Source organism: Hemiscyllium ocellatum, chromosome 3 (genome assembly GCF_020745735.1).
Source record: "Hemiscyllium ocellatum isolate sHemOce1 chromosome 3, sHemOce1.pat.X.cur, whole genome shotgun sequence".
NCBI lineage: Eukaryota > Metazoa > Chordata > Chondrichthyes > Orectolobiformes > Hemiscylliidae > Hemiscyllium > Hemiscyllium ocellatum.
Genome location: NC_083403.1, coordinates 34,038,842 through 34,053,776, shown reverse-complemented (window position 1 = coordinate 34,053,776; position 14,935 = coordinate 34,038,842). Strand labels below are relative to the sequence as shown.

General features: G+C 38.0%; 1 protein-coding gene across 1 annotated transcript in view; it reads right to left on the bottom strand.

Moving 5' to 3' along the window:
* The window catches only part of LOC132836977 (prolyl endopeptidase-like), a 162,521-nt gene that overhangs the window by 76,313 nt on the left and 71,273 nt on the right, over positions 1-14,935 (bottom strand). Inside the window, exons 8-9 of the mRNA XM_060856581.1 lie at positions 13,328-13,519; positions 7,486-7,683 (exon numbers count right to left, since the gene is read on the bottom strand). Coding sequence (XP_060712564.1) covers positions 7,486-7,683; positions 13,328-13,519 — 390 coding nt within the window. The remainder of the gene's footprint in view (positions 1-7,485; positions 7,684-13,327; positions 13,520-14,935) is intronic.

The window sequence follows — 14,935 nt, the reverse complement described above, 5'->3', positions numbered from 1 at the left end:
GGCTTTTTCCCAAGATGGAAAGATCAAGTAGAAGAGGGCAAGATTCAAGATAAGATAGGGAACGTTTAGGGCAAAAATGCGGGGAAAACCTGCACAGACAGTGGTGTTCACCTGAAAGGCACTGCCAAGGGAGGAGGTGAAAACAGGCTCATTAGTAACATTTAAGGCATATTTTGACGGACACATGAATAGGAGGCAAATAGACGGACAGAAACGGTGTATGGGCAAGAAGTAGCAGAAGGCTTAGTGGGCTGAAAGGCCTGACCCTTTGTGTATTATTATTATTTGTTCTCCTGCAACTATTACATGATCTTTCATGCAAACTCCACACAGACAATTGCCTGAGGCGGGAATTGAACCCAGGTCTCTAGCGCTCAGAATTTTCTCCAGTAGTTTCTCTAGCTCTCTGGTCTCTCCCATCACCTCCTTGTAAAGAGGGGCTACATTAACTGTTCTCCAGTCCTCTGGTCTCTCCTCTGTAGCTAGAGAAGATTTAAAACTTTAGGTCAGGGCCACTGTTATTTCCTCTCTCATCTCCCGCTGCAGTCTGGGATACAAATTAGCCAGATGTGGTGATTCTTTTCCTTTTTTTGAACCCACCAAAACCTCAAATGCCTCATTTCTTATATCAATCTGCTCAAGAACTTCAAGTCTGTATTTGCATCCTCCTTCCCCTGAGTAAAGAAAGATACGAAGTTCTCATTTAAACTCCACCAATGTCCACTGACTTAACACACAGATTTCTCCCTTGGTTATTCACTTCTCCTTAATATACTTGTAATATCTTGGGAGTCTCCCTAATCTTGCCTTCCAGGATTTCTCTCGCCCCTTTTCTCTCCTAATTACTTTCTTGAGATCTCCTGTGTACTTTCTATACTCCCCTAGGGCCTCTATTGTTTTGCTCCTTTTGTACCTGTCGTAAGTTACTCTTCGTCTTCTACCTAGTTCTGAATATTCCTAAACATAATCCAGAGTTTTCAGAACACTTATTAAATAGGGCAAATGATAACAACCCAAGCAATGGGGCGGCACAGTGGTTAGCACTGCTGCCTCACAGCACCAGGGTCCCACGTTCAATCCCATCCTCGGGCGACTGTCTGTGTGGAGTTTGTACATTCTCCCTGTGTCTGCGTGGGTTTTCTCCAGGTGGTCCAGTTTCTTCCCACAGTCACAAAGATGTGCAAGTCAGGTGAATTGGCCATGCTAAATTGCCCATAGAGTTAGCTGCATTCGTCAGGAGTAAATATGAGGAATGGGTTTGGGTGGGTTACTCTCCAGAGGGTAGGTGTGGACTTGTTGGGCCAAAGGGCCTGTTTCCAGATTGTAAGAAATCTAATCAAACTCACATTATCTTCATCACAATGATATCAGATATAATTGATGTGAAGATTTACTTGGTTATAATTTATATCATTGGGTTATGTGCCTACAAACAATGAAAACAGCTAGAGACTATTTCTTGATGAAAATGATTCCCTTTAAAATGTGTTTAATTTATTTTTAAAAAGGGCAACTAATGATGACTTGAGAGCCGCACTAAATTGAGACTGTAACTAATAGTTCAAACAAACATTTCAGAATGCAGGTTACTCAATGCAAGTAAAATTAAATGTCACGGTATACTGTTATAATTTACATGTCACAGATTCTATCATTACAGCATTTAGAAGATTCATTTGCTCTTTTTAGAGTTGTAACATTTTATCATTGCTGAAAGGATTGTAGTAATTAAGGAAAATGGCATGCTGGGCAGGAAGCAGTACCGTGTCTTGCAGGGAGATAAATATGACCCAGAAATTTTTCAGAACCATAGCACAAAATACACAACTGTAGTAGTAGTCACCATTATTTTGAAAAACATTACAGCTCAACTCCAAGCTCCAGCCTTTTGATTTACAAGGAAAAGTTGTTGTTAGAGTAATCCTTGTTCACTGATCAGCTATTGAACAAATATATCATGTATGTGGACGTTGCAAAAATATCGTTAAGTCAAATGACCCAGAGCAAGGATTTCACATTGCAAAGGAACTAACCATTTTTAATAAGTTTAAAAAATTCTCAAATCCTGCATAGGTCTTTGCTCATTGACCAATTCAATGCACTAAACTGAATTTTGTCCTAAGCTGAATTTCAACCATACTCATAAAATCCTCTATTTGACTAGCAATAATATCTTGAGAAAGGATAACTATTGTTTGAGAATAACCTAAATGGTGGTGTCCAATAGGCAATTAATTTAATAAAGAATAAGTCATTTTGTGTTTTTCAAGATTATGAACAAAGAATTGATTTTTTTTCTAACACTTCGGTCCATAAAGTAAATCCCAAATGCTATAAATTTAAACAGCAAAGAAAAAAAATAGTTGTAAAGATAGATAGGTTTGGTATTATTGCCAATAATTAAGCCACGATGCATGGCTTTCCACAGCTGCTAATACTTTTAGTTTGACAAAAGAAACAATAATTAGCCAAACAAAATGTGCCAAGTGCTGGTGAAGTCATGCAAACAACACATTGATTTTGCTTGTGCCACATTGGTCATGCACTCTTGAAAGCATCAATCAGACTCAGAGAACAACAGTAGCAAGGGAACCAGACAAATGCTCAATGGCATCTTCCACTTCCCAAAAATTCAGCATCCTCCAACTAATGGCTTTAGTTATTAAAAAAAACATGTATTTGTAATCTTTATATCGTAGTTTGATGTACAATGTATGAATGAAGTGAAAAGCAAGTTGTATAGGGAGTACAAACAGTTTACAGAAAGACATCGATAGGTTGAGTGATTGGACAACAAGTTGGCAAATAGGGTATAATGTGGAAAATATGAAGTTGTTCATTTTAAAAAGTAAAAAACTAGAGTATCATCTAAATTGAGAAAAGTTGCAACAAAAAGAGACTGGGGGTATTTATGCATGAAACCCAGAAGGCTAGCACACAGGCACAGTAGGTAATCAGGATGGCTGATGGCATATCGACCCTTATTTCAAGGGGATTTCAAGATAAGAGTAGGAAAGTGTGACTGAACAAGGTGCTAATGAGACCACATTTGACAAGCAGTTTAATCCTCTTAACAAACTTCATTGGAGGCAGTTCAGAGAAGGTTCACTTGGACAATCCCCATTATGGAAGGATTGTCTTAAGCGCAAAGACTAAACAGATTGGGATCCTACTCACTAGAATTTAGAAGCATTAGAGGTGATCTCATTGGAACACAGGCAGAGGAATTGCATATATTTAAGGCTGAGACAGAAAGATTCTTGCTCATTTAGGGAATCAAAGGTTGTGGTGAAAGGGCAGGAAAGTGGACATGAGGCATGGCAATCCCATGATACTACTGAATGGTAGAGCAGCAAAGAATGGAATGGCCTACTCAGTTCCTAATATTTATGGTCTTAAATAAATATTCAAATCGTTTTCCTGATGTAGTCCCTCCATCACAGCTCCAAACGAATAACAAGTGTGGGGACTGTAATAAGTAAGGTGTAGGAAGCAGAAAGAACATAGAACATTACAGTGCAGGACAGGCCCTTCGGCCCTCAATGTTGTGCCGACCTGTGGAACCAATCTAAAGCCCATCTAACCTACACTATTCCATTCTTGTCCATATGCCTTTGTCCATATAAATGCCCTTAAAGTTGGCGAGTCTACTACTGTTGCTGGCAGTGCGTTCCACGCCCCTACTACCGAGTAAAGAAACTATCTCTGACATCTATCACCCCTCAATTTAAAGCTATGTACCTTCGTGCTAGCCATTGCTATCTGACGAAAAAGGCTCTCATTGTTGAATCTATCTAATCCTCTGATTATCTTGTATGTCTCAATTAAATAGCCTCTCAACCTACTTCACCCTAACGAAAACAGCCTTAAATCCCTCAGCCTTACCTCGTACCTTCCCTCCATACCAGATAACAACTTAGCAAATCTCCTTGGAGCCCTTTCCAAAGCTTCCACATCCTTCCTACAATGTGGTGATCAGAATTGTTCGCAATACTCCAAATGTGTCCGCACCAGAATTTTGTACATCTGCAGCATGATCTCATGGTTCCGAATCCCTCTACCGTGGGCGGCACGGTGGCACAGTGGCTAGCACTGCTGCCTCACAGCGCCTGAGACCCGGGTTCAATTCCCGACTCAGGCAACTGACTGTTTGCAAGTTTGCACGTTCTCCCCGTGTCTGCGTGGGTTTCCTCCAGGTGCTCCGGTTTCCTTCCACAGTCCAAAGATGTGCAGGTCAGGTGAATTGGCCATGCTAAATTGCCTGTAGTGTTAGGTAAGGGGTAAATGTAGGGGTATGGGTGGGTTGCGCTTCGGCGGACTTGTTGGGCCGAAGGGCCTGTTTCCACACTGTAAGTAATCTAATCTAAAACTTTGTATGCCTTCTTAACAACCCTATCAACCTGGGTGGCAACTTTTAAGGGTCTGTTCACCAAGATCTCTCTAATCATCTACATTACCAAGAATCTTACCATTAGCCCACTACTCTACATTCCTGTTACTCTTTCCAAAGTGAATCACCTCACACTTTCCACATTAAACTCCATTTGCCACCTCTCAGCCCAGCTCTACAACTTATCTATGCTTCATTGTAACCTACAACATCCTTCGTCACTATCCACAACTCTACCAACCTTGGTGGCATCCGCAAATTTACTAACTCATCCTTCTATGCCCTCATCCAGGTCATTGACAGAAATGACATGCAACAGTGGACCCAAAACAGATCCTTGTGGTACTTTACTCGTACCTGAATTCCAGGATGAATATTTCCCATCAACCACCACCCTTCGTCTTCTTTCGGCTAGCCAATTTCTTATCCAAACTACTTTATCACCCTCAATCCCATGCCTCGGTATTTTGTGCAAAAGCCTACTGTGGGGAACCTTATCAAAAGCCTTACTGAAATCTAAACACACATCAACCGCTTTACCCTCATCCACCTTCTCAAAGGACTCAATTAGGTTTGTGAGGTATCATCTACCCTTCACAAAACCATGTTGACTATCCCTAATCAACTTATTCTTTTCTAGATGATTATAAATCCTACCTCTTATAACTCTTTCCAACACTTTACCCACAATTGATGAAAGGCTCACAGGTCTATAATTTCCAAGATTGTCTCTACCCGCCTTCTTGAACAAGGGAACAAGAATTGCTACCCTCCAGTCTTCTGGCACTATTCCTGTAGACGCCAACATATAGACCAAAGCCAAAGGCTTGGCAATCTCCTCCCTGGCTTCCCAGAGAATCGCAGGATAAATCCCGGGAAGCCCAGGGTACTTATCCACTTTTACACTTTCCAGAATTGCTAACACCGCCTCCTTATGCAACCTCAATCCCACCTAGTCCAGTAGCCTGTATCTCAATGTTCTCTCTGACCATATTGTTTTTTTCTAGTGTGAATACTGATGCAAAGTATTCATTTAGCGCTTCTCCTATCTCCTCTGACTCCACGCTCAACTTCCCATTACTATGCTTGATTGGCCCTAATCTTACTCTAATCATTCTTTGATTCCTGATATAGCTATAGAAAGCCTTCAGGTTTTCCTTGATCCTATCCGCCAATGACTTCTCATATCTCCTCCTGGCTCTTCTTTCTCTCTTCTTAGTTCTCTTTTTGTCTCTTTCCTGGCTAATTTTAACTCTCAAGAGCCCTAACTGAGCATCACATCTCATCCTAACATAAGCCGCCTTCTTCCTCTTGACAGAGATTCAACTTCCTTAGTAAACCATGGCTCCCGCGCTCAACAACTCCCTCCTTGCCTGACTGATACATACTTATCAAGGACCTGCAGTAGCTTGTCCTTGAATTAACTCCACATTTCAATTGTGCCCATCTCCTGCAGTTTCCTTCTCTATCCTATGCATTCTAAATCTTGCCTAATTGCATCATAATTGCCTTTCCCCCAAACTATAACTCTTGCCCTGTGGTATATACCTATCCCTTTCTATCACTGAAGTAAACATAACCGAATTGTGCTCACTATCACCTAAGTGCTCAACTACCTCCAAATCTAGCATCTGGCAGGCTTCATTACCTAGTACCAAATCTAATGTGAACTCATCCTTCGCCCCAAAGAATTGATGCCTGTTGTCTCCCTCTCCATTCTCTGTATAGTACATCCCTACAAAGATGAATTTCAACTTGTCTAGTTGCGAAAAGAGACTGAACCAACCATTTTACATCCACTGGATTTTCTTTGTATTGTATGATGGCAACTGTTGGTTCCCAGCAAGGTGTCAGCTGTTGCATGAACAGACTGCTGGTTGAATGCATGGCTGGTATAGTGACCCTGCTTTCAAAGATTACTCTGTCTTTGAGTTGGACCTGGACAGAAAGACTACAAACTTCAAGCAGCTATAGAAAATGAGACTGGTTGAAACCAAATAAAAGTCAGATATGTTTGCGCTGACATCATCCAGAAGTACATTGCAGGCAGAGCGAAGGGGAAAAAAAATAGTGCTGGATCTGAGAGTCAGCAACAGGCAAATATAAGATCAGTGTAACTTCCTCTTACTTAAGATTAGCTATTTACTAGATATGACCATGGGTGCACTGAAAGTTCAGATAAATACTGGTGGATCAATGCTGTTGTGCCTGTTGTGAGCAAACCTGAAGACAAAGAGGAGAAATGCTCCACTTTGATGAAGGCTCTTACCAATAGAATTCAGGTTGACTGGGAGATGCATGAGAATTCGCTTTGCTGTACTTATTTAACGTGTAATCTGTAATTTAAATTGACTACAATTTGCTTGTTAATTCATATTTGTTTTATTTTGATTTTAGTTTGATATATGTAAGTAAAGTCTGCATTAAAAAAAACCTTTTTCATTATTTTCCTCATTGAAGTAGCTTGGTACTTTGGATTTTTAAGAGAATACAGGGATCATTACAATTCAAGTCTTATTTTATTCCTTTTATATAAGCGGTAGCGATGGCTTAGTGATAATGTACCAGTAGTGGACTGGTAATCCAATGACTCAGAATATTGGTTTAGGCACATGAAATTGAGTCCCACTTGTTGGCATTTAAATTTAATAAAACTTGGAATTAAAAGCTACCCTAATGGTGACCATTGGCAACCATTGAAAAAACCCATCAAACTGTCCAGTTCAAGGGTAATTAATGATGGACAACAGATGTTAAAAAAAATCACATTTGTAAAAATTAGCAAACCTAGATTTGGTCAACTGAAAATGGGAGGGAGATGGGAAGGAAGTCTGAATGCAAGATTTATCCAACTTGACAGGCAGTGGGCAGAATTTAAACTGGGGAATCACCAACATATTGAGTCCTAAGGGAAAGCCTGGAAGAGTAAAGGTTTCAAGTTGGAGACAAAAGTTGAAGGTAGAAATGGATGTTCTTGGAAGCAAAACAGAGCTCTTTACCAAGACATATTACTCAACTCAAAATAACTGAATTATTTTTCCCCCCAGTCTTTGGGTTAGAACTGTAATTAAAAATGTACATTAATCTGTACTAACCTGGTGTCAGGAAACTAGTAAATTGGTAGAAGATTTCTGTGTCCTTCTTTTGTCCACTGTAGCCTACAATACTACCCACTTCCAACGGAAATGTTTTTAAGTGTGCTCCTGTGGCCAACTCATGCAGCTGCAGAACATGCTTCACATCATGTAGATAGCATAAAATCAGAAAATTGTTCTTGACGCATCCTGCCCATTCTGAAAATATAGAAAAACTTAAATTGTAAACACACTGGAGACAAAAAGAAAACTCTAATTACAAATATTGACTTGAAGCAAGGCATTATCTAAATTATACTTTTGATAATTCACATATGGGTAAAATATAAATGCAAAATGTAACCTGTAATGGATCAGACTGAATCCCCTCAAAATATATTAAGATACTCAAGACCCTATCTTTTTCTTATTTCAAAGATAAGTCTAAAACGTTGTGTTCCAGATGCAATTTGATTGGTCAGACTACTCGACTTTAAGTAATACACACTGTAACTGTTGTGTAAAAATATAGACAAAATAAATGAAAAGATTTGGCTTTACTGTAACTCTATTGAAATGCTTATCAAAATAATACATATTTATATAAACAACCATTAATTTACTATTTCAATTTACAGAGGAACCTTTATTATCTGGCATTCGATTACCCAAATATCGGATTATTTGGCAAGATAGCAAGGTGCTGATGCTCGGTTAGACTATGTTATCCAGCACTCAATTATCTGGAATTCAATTAACCGAACGAAATACTGCCTGCCCGTGTCCTTCCAATAATCGAGGCTCCTCTGTAGCAACAGCTCATAAACACATTCTTGGCAAAGACAAATTCAGTAAAACAGATTGTTTCACATGCAATTCAATAGCAGAAGGAGAATCCTAGTTTTTAGCTTTAACAGAGAGAAGAATAAGAGTTTCTACATCCAGCTTAAAGAACCAGCAAGGAAAACTTTTAAAAAACTGGTTCTGTGGGAGCTTGATCCCACCCATTTAGGGTGTTTCTATTGTTCCAACCTAAGGCCTCAAAAAGCTGTTTGCTTTATTGTCCTTGAGCAGTCCGTTCAGTATCTGTCTCAACATTTCTTCATAAAAAAACTAGGACAAAATAAACATTTTAAGGCCATAGTATCATCACAACCTCTTCAAAAATGTGCAGTAATTTTAGAACAATCAGAAACCATTATATAATTCTTTATTATAAAGAATAGAATGTAGCTGTCATGCCTTGTAAAGGGATTAGAATTCAGGAAAATGTCCAAGTAATCATAAAGCAAACTTAAAGTACCAAAATAATTAACTTAACAGAAACAATTTCAGACATTGCTCTGATCTTTACCAATTTCGATGGCACTGACAAGGTGTTGTTCTTGCAATAGGAAAATCTAAGTAACAACATTGCTTTATGAATGTCAGCACAGCACCAACACAATAGGAGGCTAACAAAACTATTGGATGACCTCAACATTTTTGAAGTGTGACTAAATGTGAATGAAATGCATCAATGGAAGAAAAAGGCTGATCATCACCCTGAAGAGTCAGGTGGATGCGCTTCTGCTCACTTGCTGGTTTCCCCAACTGAAACTACAAAGGCCATAGAGAAGCTCTGGGACTTTGCACCACAGTGCAAAAACATGGAAACCATACTTCCACTAATGATATGGCTGACTTGTCCAAACAGCACAATAAGCAGAAAAAGGATTACCCTGTACTGAGCTTTTCTAGAACTATCTCCAAACATTTTTCAATATCTTTTACTGTACATGGTCAGGCCATCGTAATGTGTGAATAAACTGAAAAAAAAGACATGCCACTGTTTTAATTTATATATAACAACTTTGTGAGTGAGCTAGGCTGCATGCAGGATTTCTTTGGTTAGCTAAAATACTTGCATATACGATATTGCAAATCTAATGAAGTCTCTTCCTTGAAGAATTATTCCACTAAATTTTGTAAACAGACTAGGAACTAGAGGTAGAGTGGGTGGCTCTTGGTTGTTCAGGGGACCTAATAAGTCCTGGCTATTAGGGGGTTTAATTTGTTTCTTCTCCAAACTGAAGCAGATGTTTGAAGTTCAATCATTAACATTGTTTTCCAGTTACACTATTTTTGTGGAGAGAAAGGAGAAGATCCAAATAGTAACCCTTTAGGTTTTGGACTAAAGGTTTTTATCACTTACAACCTGACATCCCTAAGGTTATTTTGGAATTGTCTTCCAGTACCTATAATTTTCTACGAGCTGTTTTCATTTCAGATTTCCAAATTATTTTCCTTTCTTTATCCTGTGGCACGGACGACCATTTTCCGCAGTAATGGTTTATGTGAAATGATATTGCTAACTACCAGAAATGCCACTCTTCTGATCTTTGATGCTTGCTGCAAATCTAAGCAAGTCTTATAGGTTTACTGGAATATTATTTTGAAATTCTTCACCATCACAATTTTAAACATGTTCTCCAAATTCAATGACCAAAATCATGGATTCTCAGAGTTTCTTTATCTCTTGCAAATTGAATAAATGTTAGATTAGGTTTCTTTCTTGTAATACTAAATTTTAACTGATTATCTTCAGGTGCAAGCTCATAAGCATTGATCACTGCTATTAAAATAATTTTAAAGGCTGCAAATTGTTCTTCTGACCACCTGGAGTACACATTTGTCGCTGTCCCTATCTAACAAAATTGTAGCATTGTTCGTTTGAATTATTTTTCAATAATTAACAATTTTGACTTGATTAAACAGGTGAGGAATTAAATTATATTTTGTTCAATTGCAGTCAGTTGTTAAAACAGTTTAAATATGTAATTCTTACGACATCCTGCTTTTATATCAACTTATCCAGTAACTTTCTCAGTTTAGTCTTAGTCAAAGATTTCAAATAATCCACTGGTACATATTCTATGCCCACAAATATCATAGCAACATACAAGACCATTTTAAAGTTGCAATCATATACTTCACATCAACTCCCCTGCTTTTATCTCAGTACCTCTGCCTACTCAATTTTAAAGGTTGACAGATTCCTTCTCAAATTCAACATTTACTAACTCTACAAAGAGCCCTCACTGTTATTATCTTGGCTGATGGTAATAATGGTCAAGTGAGATCCAAGAGTGAAACCAAGCTTGATGGAAAGTTTATTTTTGCCACTTGCTTACTATTAGGGTCAGTCATTGAACACATTCAAAAAAGGCTGCCAATGTACTTTTAACACAAGAACATAAAAGTTTATTGTATGAGCAGGAAAAAAAAGCTGTATTAAACTTTAAACGAATGGAATAAAGGGGTGTCATATCTGAAATAAAATTTCAAACCTTTTTGCCTCAATGGTCACGCAAATTCATAAATTCTGATGGAGGGTTATTATGTTCCAACTTTAAGCTAAGGGGACCTAATAAGTCCTGGTTATTTGGAGTTTAATTTGTTTCCTTTCCGACATGAAACAGATGTTTGAAGCTCCAAATAGTAAAACATTTCTTGTAATTGGTTTGTTTTCAGCAAAGTTCTGTATTCACAAATGCTATTTTTAATTATGATGAGGAGGTGCCGATGTTGGACTGGGGCAGACAAAGTTAAAAATCACACAAAACCAGGTTATAATCCAACAGGTTTATTTGGAAGTACTGGCTTTCAGAGCACTGCTAAATGAGAGACTTTTAAACCAACCTTGAATACGGCTCACTTATTTCTTAACATGGACTCCTTGAATACCACTCCATAGTCTTTGGTTTCTTGAGTTGCTCTTTTACGAACACAAAGCCACTCAGGACGTTATTCTGCCTGGATTACTGTTTTGGTTACTGTTCAACTCCAATGCTACTGTTACAAGCCTTTTAAATTGCTAAATGACCTTATTCTCTCTCTCTCTGAAATAAACTGCACACTCCCTGACCTTCTGAATGGTTTCATCTTGAAAAACAAACTCATTTCCGTTTTGGTTTTCTTATCTTGGGACATTTTGCTACGACATGACAGGTTATTTTTGCTACGCCCTTCTACACTTGCTTCTAAGGTATGGAAATATTCATCTTAAGGTTTTTTTTTATTTTAAAAAGCCTAATTTAGAATGTAAGTAAGTATATTTTCAATGCTACTCAAAAATCAAATTAAAGCTATGTTCTTCCCTTCTTAATACACACAATATAGAAATACAAATCAAACTTAAGGCAGTACAGGGTTCACTTTAGAATTCAATTTTCCAAATAACTTCCACAAGAAGATCTCACAGTGATGGAATATTGATTAGACAAAGTATTCTTTAAACGATGCTGGTTGAAAGATGTAGATGAACCAGGGTCAGCGGCACAAATGCTGCAAGGTCAAAACTTTAACTCAAGGGAACTAAATGTGTTACTGGAGTGAAGTGTAGTCAGTTGCAACCAATAAGCATTTCAACCTATTCCGGAACCAAACACTGAAGATTTCAGCATTAGGGTTTCTGTATTTATCAGTTAGCAGCATAATTATGTAGTAAATAATTCATAGAGGTGGACAGCATGGAAACAGATCCTTTGGTCCAACTCGTTCATGCCGACCAGTCAGCCTAACCTAATCTAGTCCCATTTGCTAGCACTTGCATGATATCCTTCTAAACGTTTCCTAATCATGTACCCATCCAGTTGCCTTTTAAATGCTATAATTGTACTAGCCTTCACCATTTCTTCTGGCAGCTCATTCCAAACATGCACCCCCTTGTGCATGAAAACGTTGCTCCTTAGGACACTTTTAAAATATTTCCCCTCTCACCTTAAAACCTATGCCCTCTAGTTCTGGACTCCCCCCACCCCAAGGAAAAGACTTGGTATATTTATCCTATCCATGTCCCTCATGACTTTATAAATCTCTATATGGTCACCCCACAGCCTCTGACACTACAGGGAAAACAGTCCCAGCCTATTCAGTTTCTCCCAACCCTAGCAAAATCCTTGTAAATCTTTTCTGAACTCTTCCGATAGGAGGGAGACCAGAACTGCACACAATATTCCAAAAGTGGCCTAACCAATGTCCTGTAGAGCTACAACATGACATCCCAATTCCTATACTCAATGTCTGACCAATAAAGGATAGCATACCAAACACCTTCTTCACTATCCTATCTAACTGCTAATCTACTTTCAAGGAACTATGAACTTGTACTTCAAGGTCTTTTTGTTCAGCAACACTCCCCAGGACCTTACCATTAACTGTGTAAGTCCTGTTCTGATTTGTTTTCCCAAAATGCAGCAGCTCACATTTATCTAAATTAAACTTCAACTGCCACTCCTCAGCCCATTCGCCCAATTGATCTTTGATATGAATGCAAATTATGATATTGAGACAAACATTTTGACTGAAGGTGTTCAGATCAATGGAACTAACAAAATTGCCTAGTTTGTCAGTGCTTTCAAAAATCTCAATTTCAGTCAAAATTTCAAACCAGATGCTCTGGTGAAAATAATCCAAGTTTGTCCAATCTCTCCTTATACACTCCAATCTAGGCAACATTCTGATTAACCTCTTTTGCACCCATTCCAAAGCCTCCACATGCTTCCGATACAGTGGTGACCAGACCTGCTCTTCTGAGCTAGTTACAGAACAATCAGCATAAATAGGGAAGAATGAGAATCAGAAAATTTAATGTACAGATAGGGTAGTTTAATAAACTGACATATAAATCTGCTAGATTATAATGTGATATACTGCACAAAATTGATACTTCCCAAGTTCTCATGCACGTGCAAAAACACACACATAAATTTTGTGCCCTTCATATACTGTTAAACAACTGATTCAGATGGGTACATGTCAGGGAACATTCAAGAGAACTATTATAATGATAAACTGAACTGAAAACAAATTTCGCACTTACCTAATACATCTTTCTCATCCTCAGCAACCAAAGTTTTCCATTCGGAAGGATCAGGATTACTGAAGTCAATATTAATCAAGCGATAATGAGGAGAATTGAGATTTGTCTTAAAAGTGAATACAGTCCCTTCATTAGTGACATATTCATATTCTGCATCAAAGTTATCGACCAGTTTGATCCAAGGAAGAATTCCTATTAAAATAGAATTTAATTGCTCAATTTCTTTTAGAAAGTGACTTTAACAAACACCACTTAAACTGTGTTAATATAAACAAGCATGGTCAGGTGTCAAACCACTTTAGATTCTATTTTGATTAATGTTCTCAAGTAAAGATGGCAGAGCTGGTTTCAGAATAATTGAAGAATTATTCTGTACATCCACCTGATGGTTAGAGCTTGTAAATACATTCAGCTTGTAATTACATCATTCAAGAACTGTTCAGAAACATAAATTCCATTTTGCTTCCAGGGGTAATTTCTGGATCAGATTTGAAAAAGAATGTCAAATTTATGAACAAAAAATGTGCACCATCACAATTTTCAGAAGAATAGTCAGATGAAATTAACTTATAGCCCAATCAGGACGAAATGTGTTTCAGTTATCAATTATGGGTGGAATACAGCTGTATTTGTGATTTTGCAATCATTCTTGGGATTGCTTGATTAGGTTTGACAATTTTCAAGTTGCTACTGGTCTAGAAATTGCAAATGGAACTCCAAAGCAGAGATCAGCACTCAAACGTGACATGGATTAGAATACATTTGGGGATAACTGCAAGAAAATTAAAATGAATCAGAATGAAATAAGACTGAAAAGTATAACAATTTTCTTATTCTTGCATGAGATGGGCCATCATTTGATGCCCATCCCTAATTGCCTTTGGGGGTTTGCTAGGTCATCTTAAAGGATGTTTAAGATATAATCACAATGTTCTGGGCAATGTTTCCTATTCACGCTGACCAGGATACAGGAATGCTGATTTCAGGTTCTGGATGTTGCTGCTACACACCTTGGAGATTCATGCAACGCTGGAAAAATGGAGGAAATGTAGGCTGTAGGTGTGGAGTCATATGATGCGTCTTAACATCACTACTTCGTCTTCCAACAGAATTCATACAATGTTTGCTTTTTTTGATGTATATATCTTAATGCAAACATACATTTAAGTCCCTGTTGAATGATGCAAGTGCAACTTACACTAAAATTTGAAAAGCTTTCATCAAATGCCATGGTAATACTTTTTGCAAATAATGTTTTTAGCAACACAGGAAAAGGTTTGGCAATTGGGGATAAGTTAACTGTATAGACGTTTTGGCATTGATGTGTGAAAAGGTCACTGAGAAGGCAGTAGAGAGAAGAAAATAACAACTTGCATCATCTCTAAAGACTATGGTTTGCTACGGTTGACAGAGATCCACAACATCTGATGGGGTTCATTAGAATCATGGACTTGCTAGTGATTAGTTACACAATTAGTTATTGAATACATTTTAAAAATGCTCAGTGAGTTTTACAAATTACTCAAGTATTGCCAGTGGTCACATGCATCAAAACTTGCCACCTTGGAATCAAAAATGGGAGTTTCATTCTTCAAGGAAACATCTCCA